The 17235-nt window shown below is 37.3% G+C and overlaps 4 protein-coding genes across 4 annotated transcripts; 1 reads left to right on the plus strand and 3 right to left on the minus strand.

The window, feature by feature from the left end:
* Positions 1–264: 264 nt before the first annotated feature.
* On the minus strand, positions 265–2690 carry LOC9307591. The gene is made up of 6 exons (XM_021020107.1): positions 2422–2690; positions 2033–2086; positions 1852–1921; positions 989–1029; positions 625–684; positions 265–535 (listed from the first exon to the last, which is right to left on the minus strand). The coding sequence occupies exons 1-6, from the start codon at positions 2485–2487 to the stop codon at positions 482–484; spliced, it is 345 nt and encodes a 114-aa protein (XP_020875766.1). The 5' UTR covers positions 2488–2690; the 3' UTR covers positions 265–481.
* Positions 2691–2743: 53 nt separating this feature from the next.
* Positions 2744–6657, minus strand: LOC9309626. Its single transcript, XM_021023869.1, has 12 exons — positions 6141–6657; positions 5684–5886; positions 5400–5597; positions 5236–5307; positions 5068–5163; positions 4914–4993; positions 4747–4822; positions 4465–4675; positions 4166–4365; positions 3987–4092; positions 3784–3873; positions 2744–3647 (listed from the first exon to the last, which is right to left on the minus strand). The coding sequence occupies exons 1-12, from the start codon at positions 6649–6651 to the stop codon at positions 2908–2910; spliced, it is 2583 nt and encodes an 860-aa protein (XP_020879528.1). The 5' UTR covers positions 6652–6657; the 3' UTR covers positions 2744–2907.
* Positions 6658–7551: 894 nt separating this feature from the next.
* LOC9309627 (tubulin beta-6 chain) lies at positions 7552–9905 on the minus strand. Its single transcript, XM_002873513.2, has 4 exons — positions 9804–9905; positions 8971–9375; positions 8608–8877; positions 7552–8432 (listed from the first exon to the last, which is right to left on the minus strand). Exons 2-4 carry the CDS (start codon positions 9362–9364, stop codon positions 7747–7749), a joined length of 1350 nt encoding a protein of 449 aa, XP_002873559.1. The 5' UTR covers positions 9365–9375; positions 9804–9905; the 3' UTR covers positions 7552–7746.
* Positions 9906–14095: 4190 nt separating this feature from the next.
* On the plus strand, positions 14096–16615 carry LOC9309628. The gene is made up of 3 exons (XM_002871475.2): positions 14096–14859; positions 15160–15323; positions 15419–16615. The coding sequence occupies exons 1-3, from the start codon at positions 14193–14195 to the stop codon at positions 16481–16483; spliced, it is 1896 nt and encodes a 631-aa protein (XP_002871521.1). The 5' UTR covers positions 14096–14192; the 3' UTR covers positions 16484–16615.
* The last annotated feature ends 620 nt before the right edge of the window (positions 16616–17235 follow it).

Here is a 17235-nt window from a genome sequence, read left to right on the forward strand (position 1 = left end):
ACAATAAATCACTAACAGTAATGAATCACTGGTGTAAGAGAAAGAAATTGCAAACATAGTCAATGAAGAAATTAAACACAAATAATTTGGTACTATACTGTATAACCTTATTTACCTCGAGTCATTGACTGAATTTTACCATGACTATAAAATTTACTAGGTGTGGGAAAATGTAAGAAACAGAACGAGAGAACTGTCGTAAAATTGGAGATAAAATGTAGGGACAATAATGAGATTTTCGACATAAAATCAAAAAGCCAAAAAAAAAAAAAAGAAATTTAACATTTATAGATAACAAAATCAGTTGCAATTTCGATTAAATATGGAGAATTTGAGAAAGACTTTAGACTTGAAATCATAACTAGACGAACACGAGAAGATAATTTTTGCTCACTCATAAATTCATAATTACGATAAAGAAGACTTGAAGTGTCTCCACATGAACAAACTTTTGGAAGCACATTGTATAGAAGACACAAATTTAAGAGTTTAGTAAATATCGCTTTGCAGCTTCTGGATCCAATTCTTCATACACCTGAAACCAATACACATGAGAAGAAAATTTCCCGAGCATTAGTATTGATCTGCAATAAACGTCTTAAGAAGAAAATGTGCAACACATACAAGTTTCTTGTGGAGTTTCTCGAAAGCCTTGCAGAACCTCTCTGCTTCAACCTCACCAACCTGCAAGAATGAGATGTTCATTAAGAACTAGAAACAAGTTCATATCCCGGATAGAAGAACATTTCAGTATATGTAGTAGAATCAGAGATGAAACAAGAATCAATTCTTTCAGTAACAAGACATATATTTCGACCTCCATTTTCTGGCAAATCTCTTATTCACAATTGCACATCAGATGCAATGACTATGGGAAGACATTGTCTACTAAAATTATGAGCTACAACTCTATTGGTGAAAATTAGATTATAAATCTCATTCAACAACTAGAAACGTCGGAACAAAGTCACTGGTGATAGTTAGTTACCTTCTTCTCAGCAGCCGCTTTCAGCTTTTCCCAAAATTTATCTATCAAAAGAAATCCACAAATCAAGTTAAGGGATGCAAAATCAGGCAGAGAACAGACGATACACATGTTCAACGATATAGATAAGGAGCAAAAGGAAATTTTACTCATAAGAATCACAAAACCGCTTGCTTCTACAGCTTAAGAGCTAATTATATATGTGTATAAACAGTAGCATACAGATACCAGCTCTGTGTTAAGCAAATGCATGTATGAATAGGTCGAGATATTTTTTCACTAAACGAAGCATGGATACTTCATTGCAATGGTCAGATCATGTAAAAAAACATAGCCAAGGTTAGCTGAGGAAAACACATATAACAAAACTACAAACATGATATTGATAAGCTACAATTAAATCAAATGTCAGAAATCTAAGACATTCAGACAGGACAGTTTTACCAATTATCAACGAGGGTAATTCACCTTGTCTGTCTTGAAAACACAACAAAAGCTAACAAGTAGACATCAAGATTCCTTTTACAATCTTCTTGATAAAAAAAAACAGATAATATAGATTCATGATTAACCTGAGAATTTTTTGATAACTTGGTTCTCTGGTTTATTTTCGGGTAATATGGTTTGGGAGCTTTTAGACACATTTGATTTTTCTGTTTAATGAAGGAGACCAAAATCTCTTAGCTTTCTCTCTGAAATCGATTTCTCTTACATGATTTGAAAGAACTACTATACCCGACAACACTTTTTAGAACACAGGAAACAGCTGAAAACCGCTGGGAGCTAATGAAATTCTAGCCGATCTAACTAGCCAGTAAGCTAGTGGAAGTTAGTCAAAATCCGAAAGTAGGAAAAAAGACGCATACCTTGATCAGTATTTCGATATTGCAAGTCTTTCGGCTCAGCTACAGTCGGTGCATCGTGCCATTCACTTAACTGCGTTGAGTGATTCCAAGTTCCATCACATTTCAAGTGTACATAATATAACATCCGCAAATAAAGAAAAAGAAGCTTTACGAATTACGATCTCAGAGACTCAGACAGTACCTCTCGGTCCACAACTGACTGTGAAGTTGATTGCTTTGAAGAATCTAAATCAGTCTGAAACCAAACAAAAACTCAAATCAGATGAAATCAAACACACAGAGTAATGAATAAATACTGCATCAGACGAAAGATGATATAGAGTGACATTTGTAATCATGTGTTAAAACAATCTTAAGAAAACTCAATCACTGATCAATTTACTAAACCATAACAGAGAGATTTTCAGGACGAGAATCAGACCAAAGTGGAAAATGAACAGTAAAAGCCCTTTCGAAACATACACTACTCCAATTAGGGTTTATAAAGAAAAATCAAGTTCGCGGCAACAGTAGCAGCAGCAGCAAAAGAGAAAGAGGGAAGGAAGAGAGAAGAGAGAAGAGAGAATTTACACGGTGGTCGCGAGAGCGTACGACGGGGAAGAGATCGAGGAGACTACGAAACTCTTGGTCGTCCATGGCTTCCTTTTTCCTTGGATTTCTCCTCCGATTCTCTCTTAAATCTGAAGAAATCTTCTAATTTCTTTCTTCCCCTGGTTAAGGTTTTGGGACCCGTTTCGTTTTTTTTTTTTTTTTTTAAGTATTGAAAAGAAAAGGAAATTCTCATAATTAAACATTTTAATCTTGTAAACCCATCCCTTTTTAGTATTAATCTGATTTTAATTTATTATGGTCTATGCCATATATAAAAACACATATTTCTTTATATTTATTCAAACAGCAACATACATTTTTAGTTGAAATTGCAAAACACAAAGTCACAAACCACCTAATAAGAGGCTAAACATCTAAACACATGTCTTTATATTTCAAATGAGACTTTTTTTCTTATTTTTTCTCCCACTATACCTTAAAAGAGTTTTAAAAGGGTTTCTTTCTTCAAGTTTGCACACTGAAGTACACATTGTATGTTTCATCTCTTAAGCTAAACAATGGCGATAACACAAAGTTCCTCTGTGTTCCGCTCATCACGAAACTCATTGGATTGTATTGATTCATTCCTATGTTTAACTTAAAGCTTGCTGCCTGTTTAAACTTCTCATCAGTCGCAACCGGACCACATTCAAGCTTTAGTTTCGTCCCCTGCTTTAGTGTTTGATCGCTGTACACAAAACAACCATTGTTGCTCTCTAGTCTTAACGACACGCTTCCTGGCTTCCCATCAACTCCAGATACTAACCGAAAGCTAGAAGCTCCTTTGTCACTAGGAGAAGAAGCTTGAACCGTGAGGGAGCTATCAGTTGTTTGCTTTACAATCATGCCAGGGAAATCAAACGGCTCAAGCATGACCAGGCTTCCAATTAGTGCCTCTAGACCCGAAATCTGTGGTTTAGAATTATCAGTCACGAGCCTGAAAGTCGCTGCAACGGCATCTTGTGTCCCTAGCTCGGGTGATACCCTCATTGTGATGGTTTGGTTGGTATTTGACAACACGTAAGATATGTTTCCAGATTGTTGTGAGAGTGTGACAAGGTGACTGTTATAAGTTTCAGGTATAGGGGTTATCCAATTTCCAGCTTTAGCCTGAGTTGTGATGCTCCAGTCCCTGCTCGTGTGTCCGGCTAACAAGTAGGGGCCATAGAGTATGGCTTGAAGAGATGCGTACTCCGGACGATCATCTGAAATAATCACAAAATATTGTAAAAATCAGTTTCTGTTGTTATTGCTTTGTCAAAACAGAGTTGCATACAATTTATACACAATGATCAAGAACCATTTTAACTTAACAAACTCTACACAGTGTAATTGTGTTACCTTTTATAGCTTCGGTTCTGATACTCATTGGTAGCTCCATGGTTACTTGATCGCCAGATTTCCAGTTCTGTTTGATCGATAGGAAATTACCTACAAAGAACAAGACAGTTCCAATACACAATAATCAAACTACCTGATTATTAGTAAACTTTTGTTCAATTCCGGTGATATAGAAAGGTTACAATACACAATGCTCAAATCACCTGAAGTTGGTACTTTTAAGGGTTTCCCATTCAAAGATACTTTGGCACCTATAGAGTTAGTCCAAACAGGAATTCTTAGATTCAAAGTCGACTTCTTCGCCACTCCCTGCAAGAAAATTGGATCCATCAGACTCTTTCTTCAATGGAAAATGTTACATCATGTTCTGCACAAGTTTTACCACTTTGGAAGAAGAAAGAGTGAATGTCACACGCATGTACGGATCCCACGACACAACAGGATTAACTTTCTGAGATAGCAAAAGACCAGCAGATTTCCAATCAAGTGAGCTTGATATATATTGGGTGACATAAAGAGCTGGAGATGCACCATCTTCTTGAAAATATATGGAATCTCCCAGTTTTGAGAAGGATTCAATTCCTATGGAAATAAATAAAACAATGATTACCCTCACAATTTATCTGATTTTTGTATCTTAAAAAAATGTAGAAAACCAGATGATTGTGGTTAGAAGTTCACCAGTGCCATAGCAACACCAGAAGGAATCATAAGGTGTTCCCCAACCGTGATAAGTCACAGCCTTAGAAACACCTTGACCTAATGGGAGCATGTAGATCATCCGTCCGGGTTGGGTTCCTCTTTGAATTCCGAGCACACCGTTGGTCAAAGCGCGCTCGTAATAGTCTGCATAGCTAACCTCTTTTGTCCATCTGAACAGATTCCTAGAGACCTGAAGTTGTACAAGTGTTAATATGTTACGTTGAGCAAATGAAAAGAGGGGGGGAAAGTTTAAAATCCTACCTTGAGCATGTTATAAGTAGTACATGATTCCTCGTTTTCAGTTTGCAGTGTAGTCGCCATTCTCTTTGGATCTTGCCTAATGTTAACATCCCCAAAACATGGTTAAGATTTAAAACAAAAAGTCATGTTACAAAGAACCAAACTCTAAAGTCAGGTAATGGTAGTACCAGAACTCTCTGACTGATGTTCCTCCAGTTGCATAGCTGTGAGAAGCATTAATTATGTCCATAAAGAACATCGAGATTTCCTACAAATGCAGATTTCAGAATCAAGAGAACCAATATCTTCTTTAATAAACTTTTCTTGGTTACACTTCAATACCTTATGGAGTAGATCACCAGTGATTTCATACCGTTGTTGGGATCCAACGACGATGGGAATATGTGTATTAGCGTGGAATCCACTAATATCATCGGCCTGCAAAAATGCATGTCAAGTTATGTGACCTTACCATTCACATCTCTTCAAGCTAATCATCAAGTAAACTACCTGAATTGCGAGGACCCCGAGAAAGCAAGGCTTGTCAAAGAGATGTGCGAGAAACAAATACTTGGAATCTCTCTGCAGAGTCCAAAACACTATGATATAACACAAAGCTAGATATAACACAAATCTAAGGTTGCTTTTCAGAGTTTGATAAGATTTTAACTCACAGTGATGCTGTATAGCTGATAAAGAACATCATTCATGCCACCAGTCTCTTCATTTAGTGATTGATAATGTCGTTCAACACTGTACTTCGTTATCACATTACGAACACGACCATAAAAGTAATCAGCCATCCCTGTTGCCATCTTTAAAGCTTGAATATTCCCAGCCAACTTGTATTGATCCACCAGGCCGGCCAAAATCTGTCAAAATTAAGAGAGAGATGTTACTCTTTTGCAAAACATAAGCATGCCAATCTACATCTCAGTCAAATGGTCTGACTATTCACCTTGTGAATGGTGTAGTAAGGAGCCCAAACATGTGTTATAGCTTCAAACCGGTCGAAAAAACTGGAAGGAAAAGCAGAGAGATATCCTGTGCCAGATTTTTGCTGACATTCCGCTAAAGCTGAGACAAGAGCTGACATTTTCGCCTTGAGAGTATCATTATGAGTACTTGCCCACATATGAGCTGTTGCACTCAAATAGTGACCTTCAAAACAAACAGACAGATTTTTGAGCCATCGACTAAAAGGTCATTCCTTTAAGGTTCTATGCAATGTAAGAGTGAAAATCCTTTCAAGGGTCTATGAAATGTCAAAAGGTGATTCCTTTAAGGGCCTATGCAGTCTTAACGGTCTAATCAATCTACATACCAAACATCAAATCTCAAAACCTTTTCTTGCATACTAACAACAACATGAATCAAGAAACTGTATTTGAATTGAGGAAAAAGGCAGATGTTACCGACAAAATGGCCACGGAGTTCACTATCTGGTTTCTCCCATCCTCCATAGGGAACTCCAGAAGCATCAAGACCAGCAACTTTACGGAAGCTATAGGCTAAACCGTCAACATCCAACATCAATAGATACTCAAGGTTTGTCTGCTGAGCCCTCCAATGAAAGGAGTTGGGGTCGAGCCTAACGTCGTGCAAAGAGACATCCTTGAGAAAGTTACCAACAGAATTAGAGTCCTTGAACTTCCTATACAACATAGTCCAAGCAAATTCATCCGTCTCTTCTTTCAACATCTTCCTTGGCAACAAAGTAGACCAAGCAGCGTCATCAGTTGGAGTTAAATGGTAATGAGAGAACAACTCTGTCTTCAAAGTTTTGTTGTGTGATTGCAGAAGCTCGCTGTTCAAAGTATGCGATGAGAGCTTGGTAGGAATGTCTGTACACTCTTTCGCTACACAAACAAGAAGAAAGCTTGTGTATAATAATAGAGCAATGGTAATGATGACACCAGACTTCATCGTATCTTTTTTGTCTTAACAGACACAAAAATCACAAAAAAAAAAAAAAAAAAGTGTGTAACTAAATTTTCAGAATCCAAGATACTCAAAACTCATAAAACAGTTAGGGAGAGGAGATTTGAATTGGGAGAAGAGAATAATGTGAGTAGAGGTATTTATAAAGGAAAAGAGTTGTGAAGATTAAAGCAATGTTTGCCAAAAAAAGAATTCTAAAGATTAAAGCAATGTCTGTCTGCTAAAAAAAGAATTCAATCACGTGAAAGAGAAAAACAGAGAGGATTTGGATAAAAACAGAGGAGGCTATCTGGTTTGTTGTAAAAAAGAACAAGTTTTTTCGAGAGAGATGAGATCAGTGGGCTATTTTTGGTTTTCCTCGAGATGTTGAATTGACAACTAAACACCGGGTGGAGAACTACGATAATGAAAAGTGCATGAATGAGAATTTGGGTTTCTCCAGTTGCAGATCTGATCAAACCATTTTCCAACAGTAATGAGGAGACCAAGAAGAAGTTAGCTTTACTCCTCCTCATGCTCCACATGTGGGAGTCAACATCGAGCATGTACTCTACAATGCTCATCGCCGCCTGGTGTCTCAGGCTGTCCAGCTAGAGAACCGATAACGGGTGCATTTTGGGTAGTAATGGCTGAGGACAGGATCTGTCGCAAAAATTAGAAAGCTTTTTGTCAAAGTTCTTCAATAAACTTTTTGATCAAGGGATTCGACGAAATGCCTAAGAGAAAGTCGAGACACAAACATCAGCGATTCCGAAGATAATCTGTTGCCAACTGGTGATTATGGTTATGGGAACCTAAAACTGGTGATTATGAATCTGGTTATATACACATTGTTTTTTCCTTATCTCCAAAAAAATGATCCTTAAGAAAGTCACACATCCTCAATTTGACAACTTGAAGTAGGAAGAGCATAAAAACCCACAATGGACTCCATTTTATAAAAGAAAACCACACAAAAAAATTAGATCCGACCTCACTTTTACACACTGACCATCACAAACAAGACATGAAACTCAATAAACATATACCGAAAAAGAAGATGAGAGGGTATTTAAAAATCGGTAATATCAGCGTTTTCACTCACTCATGATCCAATATCTCTTCTTCATCCTCGTCTTCTTCATACTCACCTTCGTCATCTGCAGTTGCGTCTTGGTATTGCTGGTACTCTGAGACGAGATCGTTCATATTGCTCTCAGCTTCAGTGAACTCCATCTCGTCCATTCCTTCACCTGTGTACCAATGCAAGAAGGCTTTCCTCCTGAACATAGCAGTGAACTGTTCGCTCACCCGTCTAAACATCTCTTGGATCGATGTGGAATTCCCAATAAATGTTGATGCCATTGAGAGACCTCGAGGCGCTATGTCACACACGCTTGACTTCACGTTGTTTGGAATCCATTCCACAAAGTAGGAAGAGTTTTTGTTCTGTACGTTGATCATCTGCTCATCCACTTCTTTTGTGCTCATCTTGCCACGGAACATGGCCGAGGCTGTTAGGTACCGCCCGTGGCGCGGGTCTGCTGCGCACATCATGTTCTTTGAATCCCACATCTGTTGGGTGAGCTCAGGGACGGTGAGTGCACGGTACTGCTGAGACCCACGGGAAGTGAGCGGGGCAAAACCAACCATGAAAAAGTGGAGACGAGGGAAAGGGATAAGGTTCACTGCGAGCTTCCTCAGATCAGAGTTGAGCTGACCCGGGAACCTAAGACAGCATGTAACTCCACTCATAGTTGCAGAGATCAGATGATTCAGATCACCAACTGTTGCAATCAACCCATCACAATAGATTAGCAAACAGTTCAGCCAGAAGGAATCACAATTGGAGATCAAAACAAGGACGCGTTGTACCAAATAGCAACATTCATTGGTGCCCAAATCAGTGATTCAATTTTCACAAAACAACTGCAGAGAAGAATGGACATGGAAGGGACTTACAGCTAGGAGTGGTAAGCTTCAGTGTTCTAAAACAGATGTCGTAAAGGGCTTCATTGTCCAAAACCATACACTCATCAGCATTCTCCACCAGCTGATGAACTGAAAGTGTCGCATTGTATGGCTCAACCACAGTGTCGGAGACCTTTGGTGATGGGAAGACAGAAAATGTGAGCATCATTCGATCGGGATACTCTTCCCTGATCTTGGATATGAGCAGAGTTCCCATTCCAGACCCAGTGCCTCCACCAAGCGAGTGGCATACTTGGAAACCTGAAAAAATCATAAATACATATGAAAACCACAATTCAAAGGCCTTCAATAAACTTTCTTGAGTCTGAAAACATAAACGAAGAGTTTACACACCTTGAAGACAGTCACAATTCTCAGCCTCCTTGCGTACAACATCCAGTACAGCATCAATAAGCTCAGCCCCTTCAGTGTAATGCCCTTTAGCCCAGTTGTTTCCAGCACCAGATTGCCCGAAAACAAAGTTGTCGGGTCTGAAGATTTGACCATAAGGTCCAGTTCTGACACTGTCCATAGTACCAGGCTCAAGATCCATGAGAATGGCACGGGGAACATATCTCCCGCATGATGCCTCGTTATAGTAAACATTTACACGCTCCAACTGCAGATCAGAGTTTCCAACGTAACGACCAGTTGGATCAATCCCATGCTCATCACATACAACTTCCCAGAACTTGGAACCAATCTGGTTCCCACATTGACCACCTTGAATGTGAAGGATTTCTCTCATCTTCTATTTATCTGAAATCAAATTGCACAAACAATAAGAAATCAACATTACATGAACAAAAACAGTAAACAATCTGTATCAGATCCGAATGAAATTAGATCGAATTTCAACAACTAAATCTCGAGATCGAAGATCAAACATGTATCAGATCCAAAACAATCAATCCAAAAAATCACAACGCCGCACAGAATAAAACTCCGATTGCAAATTCTTCCCGGAATTCAAAACGGCAACACATTTTTCAAGTGGTAGTAAATCAAAGTTCAAGTTAAGAGAGCAAATATGAAACAGATCAAGAGCAGATACAGATTTGGAGGAAGACGATTCGATCAAAGTATCACAGTAAGCAGTAGGAGTTCATAACTTCATTCGCTAGGTTTCGCAGCTCCCAGAGAGGAAACAATATATAACGAGACTTAGCAGAGTGAACAATAAATACCTCACGGTGCAGAGAATCCCGGCGAGATTGGGACAATCGTCGATCGAAGTGAGACGGGTGAGAGTGAGAGAAGGTGGATTTATTTATGAAAGAGTAAGAAGAGGGAAATGTAAAATTGATCCAACGGCTGTGATTGGTTTAGTCTATCGGAAGCTGGATGCCGTTGGATGGTGAGATATCAACGTAGTAGATGGCGTTGGGTGAGAGATGTGGGAGCTACTTTGTGTTAATTGGATTGTGATTGTCGGTTCGTCCAATTATTGTTGTCACATGAATAGTAGTAAATAAAAATCTCTAACATTGGACCATTGGTCTAAAATGTAAAATATAAATATTTCGGTTTAATGTCTAATGATTATTATTGTTTTCCCAAACGCACCTTAAAATTTAGAGAAGATTTTTTTGGTTACACGTCAAATACATAAACAAACTCATCGAAAGCCGTAGGAGCAATACCCAAACCAACTCTTCACAAAATAAGGGAATTGATACCTCGTATGAGTGTATGACAGTATAAAATGTCTAAGAACCACGAAAAAAACGAAATTGGTCTAATTGAGTACGACGATGTGATGAATAGTAAATCACCGTACCATGGTGGGAGAGTAGACGAATTCTTAATGTTTTATTTCGTATATTTACTAAGAGATTTAAGTTTAGGTAGTCTGTCCAACAAATAAATTTTAAATCTTTCTGATGCCAAAAAAAAAAAATTAAAATTAGATCTTTTTTTTGGTCAAATATATTAAATTAAATCTTTCTTTGCATGCATGTCATAGCAAGACGTAATATGAACTATATATACAGAAATTGTTTTTTTGGTCCATCATCTACACTTAAAAATTCCATGTATCATCTAAGTTTAATTATGTATATGAACTATGAAGTTATAGTGAAATCTAGAATTCTAATACGAGAGTTGAAGAAAAAAGTTAATGCATATTAATAGTGCCGTAGTTACGAGTTACGGCGATAAAATGATCTAAAACACACGCATTGGATACTCTCGTTTAGATTAATAAATAATTACGATGCTGCTACATTGCTTCTTTGAAACCCTTTAAATATTCTATTAGTTCTTACATCTGTCGATCTACTGTCAATCAATAAATTCATCATGATTCACGTTGATCGGTTTACTATTCAGCAAATCTAAACTAATTATATTAATCTGCCAACTTTGTCCTTGCTTGCACAACACTAAAAATTGATGTTTCAATGGTTTCTCGCTTACTACTAAATATTCCATGGAACAATCATGCTTACGTTTCTATAACAATGCAAAAGAAAACCCGAAATCAAAAGCTTTAACGAATGATATCAATAACAAAACCAATGTCCTTATCTCACCATCATTTATGTCATATATAGACATTCAGTACAAGACGTGATAAATAAATTACGCTTAGAAAAGTGTTAAATAGATCTGATTAAGGGGGCAACATCATTGTAATTAGGAGAAATTAGAAGGGTGCAAAAACAAGAATATATGTGTTGGTCTTGTAGAGATTGTGGATCCGAATCGGATAGTGACAAAATGGGATGTGGAAATAAAAAAAGAACAATGCACATGATAGCCACATTGCATCCCATGTGACATGTATGAATGAATTGTTGGTCAAATGGGTGTTCCTATGATAAGATTGTTGTTGTGTTTCTTAATAAATGAAGATACGAATTCAATGGATCATCTTAATATAAGCACAGACTCAGCAATGACCAAAACATTAGGCAAAAATACTAGACTTAGTTAAATACTAGTTTTAAAGCAAGAAAAATAATACTAGCCATCAATGGGCTCAAATATCACACATCCATTTGTCCAAGAACTCTAATCGGTACGGACAATTGATTCCCAAAATGCAGTCTCCTCCAAATGAGCATATACGCCCAAAAAAATGACTCTCAACATTACTTGCAAAGGCTGTTCCACAGCAGCAACAACAACCTCTCTCCTTTCGGCACTGAGATCCCACATGTGGATCGGCCACGAGTGGGAAAAAAATTCAAAAGAAGCTGATCGAAGACATGCACAAGATTAACATAAACTTTTTCAAGAGGGGTGGAGGGTGGAAATGTGGAATAAACGAGGGCTCATGCAAAATGCAACTTGGAGTCATTTAGCAACTCTTGTGAAATCGGTACCTCATCGTAAACATCAGAAATGGGATGATCTAGATATATATGATCTACAAAACTATCAAGAAAACTATTCTGAAGATCTCGGAGCTGAGACTCTATCTGAAAGGTTAATTAAAGTAAATAATTTTTTAAGAAATTAGATTGAGTAGAAAACGATGATAATAAACAGATAAAAACTAACTTGGCTAATATTTTATATTATCTGACATATATATAATTAAAAATCAAGTAAACTTTACTTTATCTAATATATATAGTATTATTAACGTAATTAATTTTCTATTGTTCTCTTGGATTGTGAGACTATGAAAAATAGGAACAAATTTCTCTTTGAAGAACTATTATTGAGAGGAAATGAAGTGATGGTCAATGCACCTCCTTAAGAATTCAACAAAACAAAAACATAGTTAATTAGCTGAATTGTAAGAGCAATCCAACCATGGAACACTAAAACACTAAATTTGGTATTTTGGTGTTCCAGTTTTTTTTTTTAATCTCCAACCATAGGCACCAAATTTTACACAAAAAAAAAAAACAAAAAATTTTGTTATTATATTATTAATTTTAAAATTCTCTTTATTTTTTAATAATTTGATAAACACTATTTATTTTTAAAACTGATTTATCTTAATTTCATTAATATAAAATTACAATCGATAAATTTAAATAATAAAATATAGATTACATTGTGCTAATTCTCAGAATTATTTAAAAAAAATTGTGCAAATTATTATCGTATATTAATAATAATTAAAAGTTCATATTATTAGAAATGAAAAAAACAAAATATTGATAGTATAATTGTGTTTAATTGATAAATAACAATTAAAGATAAAACTAGATAAAAACACAAATAAAATAATTATATTTTTTTAGTGTTTTGTGAATAGTCTTACATCATATTTGGTGTAACAATGTTCACAAAAAACAAAAAAAAATAGAAATACTATCTATTATAGTATTTTCTTGAAGTTGAATTATCACTAAATTTGGTATTTTGGTGTCTCCTAGGAGGTGCACTAAACATTGGTTTTGCCGTTTTGCTATGAAGACCAAATTTGTAATTCTTTTTTAAATTAAGAGAAAAGTTTAATTAAAATAATCGTCATCTTAAAGGTTAGAAAGGTTGGAGACCAATTTATCCTTGATTGGCCCAGATATCAAACCGTTAAAAGCACATTCTTGGCAAGTGCAATGTCCGCCTAAGATACGTCATTTCTTATGGCAAATTTTAACGGGTTGTGTACCAGTTACGGAAAATTTGCGGAGAAGAAGAATTGATTGTGACACAGGTTGTACCAGATGTGGCGAACCAGTGGAAACAATCAATCATACACTCTTTCAGTGCCACCCGGCACGACAGGTTTGGGCACTTTCCCAGATTCCTACCCCAATGGAAATTTTTCCAACGGAGTCTATTTTTGCGAATTTGGACCACTTATTTTGGAGAATACCTTCGGAATTTGATTCTTCAGCCTTTCCATGGATTATCTGGTATATTTGGAAAGCAAGAAATGAAAAAATCTTTGAAAATATTGACAAAGATCCGTTAGAGGTATTACGGTTAGCGGAAAAAGAAGCACAATTGTGGCAGTCAGCCCAAATCGAGCTTCATCATGAAACTAATGGTATTGTGGATTTGGTAAATCGTTCTCGAGTGGGGGATGCTTTACTTGATTCGAATTATTGTGGATGTCGTTGCTTTGTGGATGGATCGTGGAAAGAAAGTGATAAGTTCTCCGGTATAGGATAGTTCTATACATCATCAACCGGAGAGCCGCCAACCATGGGAGCTGCCAACTTCCGTAGAAGTCTATCTCCATTACATACAGAATTCGAGGCTCTTCTCTGGGCGATGAAGTGTATGATTGGTGCAGATAATCAAGAAGTGGCGTTTCTTTCAGACTGTTCTGATCTGGTGAAGATGGTGTCTTCTCCAACCGAATGGCCGGCGTTTTCAGTGTACTTGGAAGAATTCTAGAGTGACAAGGAAGAATTCTCATCATTTTCTTTATCTTTAATTTCTCGAAATGCTAATGTAAAAGCGGATAATCTGGCACGAAAAATTTGTACAAAACCGCTTCATATCACATATGTAAACAACATTCCTCAGGAATGGCTCTTTTGAGCTATAATTAATTTCGGATAACAAAAAAAAAAAAAAAAAAATCGTCATCTTCTTTCTTTTTTTTTTTCCGCATATGGAGCCGTGTTTTTTTTTTTTTTTTAATTTGCTAAGCCTTTTTCATGGTTTCTCAATCGAGAAGTAGAAACCTAACAGTGAGATCCATGGCGATGGTATTTGCACAACCCAAGAAAAACTTACTTCCTCTCCTTCTCTTCCTCTTTTGTATCTCCTTCATCATTCTCCTCGTTCTCGTCTCCGAGACCACTCGCTCTAACGCCGGACGAGGAACTACTTTCCGGCGAAATTACAATGATCCCCCTCCTTTCACTTTCCTCATCAAGGTTCTCACCTTTAACCGTCTCTACTCTCTCTCCCGCTGTCTCAGATCTCTCTCCGCCGCAGACTACGGCGTTTCCGGCGACAAAGGACGCATTCACCTCCACGTCTACATCGACCATTTCAACCTCGCGCGGAACGATACACCTGTGGAAGATAACTTGAACAGCGCGAGGGAAATCCTAGGGTTTGTTGATAGATTCGAGTGGAGATTTGGGGAAAAAGTAGTTCACTATCGGACTGATAACGCTGGATTACAGGCGCAGTGGCTGGAAGCTTGGTGGCCGAGCTCAGATCACGAATTCGCCTTCGTCGTTGAAGATGATCTTGAGGTTTCTCCTCTTTACTATGGAATTCTGGAACGCCTGATTCATAAATACTACTATGATACTTCTAATTTCAATCCTTCCATCTATGGAGCTTCGCTTCAGAGACCAAGGTTTGTTCCAGGTACCATTTTCTATTCTGTGATTCCGCAATGGAGATCGTAGAACAAACCTCCAAAAATTTAGGGATAGATGATAGAAAGAGATCGATATATACATTGTAGTTGAATCTGGTGATACATTGTTCAAATAGAGAGTAACGGAAGTTGATTGAAGAAGCGTAATTCTTATATGTTTCTTGGATATACATTTCCCAGATGATAGAGCTATGCAAGTGTAGATCAGTAAGAAGTAGGGTACATGAGTTTGTTAGTTCCTAGAAATGTCTTAGATAGTGACTGAATGATTTAGTGGTCAACTGCAGGTAAACATGGGAATAAACTACATGTAGATCCCAAAACGAATCTGCTCTTATATCAGTTAGTGGGAACTTGGGGACAGCTTCTCTTCCCAAAACCGTGGAAAGAGTTCAGACTATGGTATGACGAGCACAAGTCGAACGCCAAGAAGCCTTTCCTTGATGGCATGGTAACTTCAGGGTTGTACTTTCTTCTTGGTGGATTTCATTTTTCATAAATTCGAAGTTATATGTCATTTATTATCTTCGTGGATGTTTTTCTCAGGTGACAAATGGATGGTACAAGAGGCTGGGAGAACGAATATGGACACCTTGGTTCATAAAGTTTGTTCATTCTCGTGGCTATTTTAACATCTATACCAGTTTCCCGAATGAGGGGGCTTTAAGTGTTTCTCACAGGGATGCTGGTGTTAACTATGGAAAAACCGCTGGCCCAGACTCACAGTTATTGAATAAAAGTGCTCTCAGTTCTGATTCTCTGAAACTCCAACCCTTGAGCAACCTTAAGTGGTACGATTTCTGTTTCAGTGAAGTTGTTCCTGGTAGAGTTGTGAGAAACCTGAATGAACTTGGCACCATTCTTCCTTCCGTGCAGAGTGATAAAACCATAATTCTGGTCAGTCTATATGGTGCAGAGAAGATGTTCACCAGGAACTTACTCTGCCATTTCGAGAAGCTTAATACTCAAAACCACATTTTTATAGGCCCTAGCTCTGAGTTGTTCTATGATCTTTCAAGAAGGGGACATCCTGTGATTGATGCGGATATGCTTCTCGACAAGTTGATCAAAAGCAAAACTTCTTATCCAAACTCAGTGAAGGAGGCTCTGGGCAATGCTTTCGTTGTCAAGAAATGCTTAGAACTTGGATACAGCACCTGGGCATTTTCAAGTAACTCGCTTTTGGTTGATAAAGGTCCTCTCCTTGACAGAGTTAGCGCAGAGTACGACATCTATATCAGGGAAAGCTCTGGAATTTTGATTGTTCAATCTTCATCAGTGACTCAAAAGTTATGGAGCAATGAGTTTCTACACAGCATCACCTCCGCAGCAACTAAGAATCCGTCCCTAAATCAAAGTCTAGATTATATTCATTTAGTGAAAGAGCTAGTGGAGCAAAAGGGCAAGAGGATTAAGACCGTAGAGACAATGGATATTGCAGAAAATACCAATGCCAACAGCGTAAACCAATCGTTGGGAGATGGCAAGCCGGTGGTGTATTGGTCTCCTAAGGTTGCTCCCAATATGATTCGGTCAAAGCTAGAAGAGTTGAACCTGTGGCTCATCGATGACGATCTCTCTTGCAAGGCCGTGGTTTGTCATAATTCATAACGTAAAAAACATATTGGCATTTTCTGGTGATAGGATTGTGACAATTCGTTATTTAGTTTTGTTGAATGTTATATAGATCTAATACCAGCAACCAATGGTACTCAATACCAAGAATAGATTGTTTGTTACCCAGCAGTTGGAGTTTAACTAACATGCCAATCTAAACGCATTGTCGACCGACTCTGTCTAGCGTGTGTAATGTGCATTATAGAAGTCATCGGTCCGTATAAGTTCCAACAACAGTGACACATGATGAATTTTTTTGGCATTATAGAGGTTTCATCTGTTTTTTTTTTTTTTTACGTTTATACACATACTAAACCAAAACCAATGTCATCCAAGGCATATTAATTCAAATACATATAGTTTGCACTCAATTCGAAGTTTGTGTTTGATTTTGATCCTAATAAAGCGCCAATAATTACAACCAAACAAGATCACAATGAAAGAGAAAGGTACCAAACAAGATCACAAAATTCTACATAGTATTATATCTGGAATAATAAGTGAATCAAATTTAATAATGATATGTCGATGTCAAAAACAAGAACTATACTAAATGAGAAAATTACTTTTTGATAGATTAACATATAAAGATGCGTGAGTCACATTTCTTCAATGAAGTTTTGTCTAATATATTTATGACAAACAAGCACTGTTATACATGACTACAGAAACATTTTAATCTGGTCAAACCGTACGTGCAAAATTTTGATTTCACTTTATTTAGGACTTTGTCACCAATATCATGT

The sequence above is a fragment of the Arabidopsis lyrata genome (genome assembly GCF_000004255.2).
Source record: "Arabidopsis lyrata subsp. lyrata unplaced genomic scaffold ARALYscaffold_6, whole genome shotgun sequence".
Taxonomy (NCBI): Eukaryota; Viridiplantae; Streptophyta; class Magnoliopsida; order Brassicales; family Brassicaceae; genus Arabidopsis; species Arabidopsis lyrata.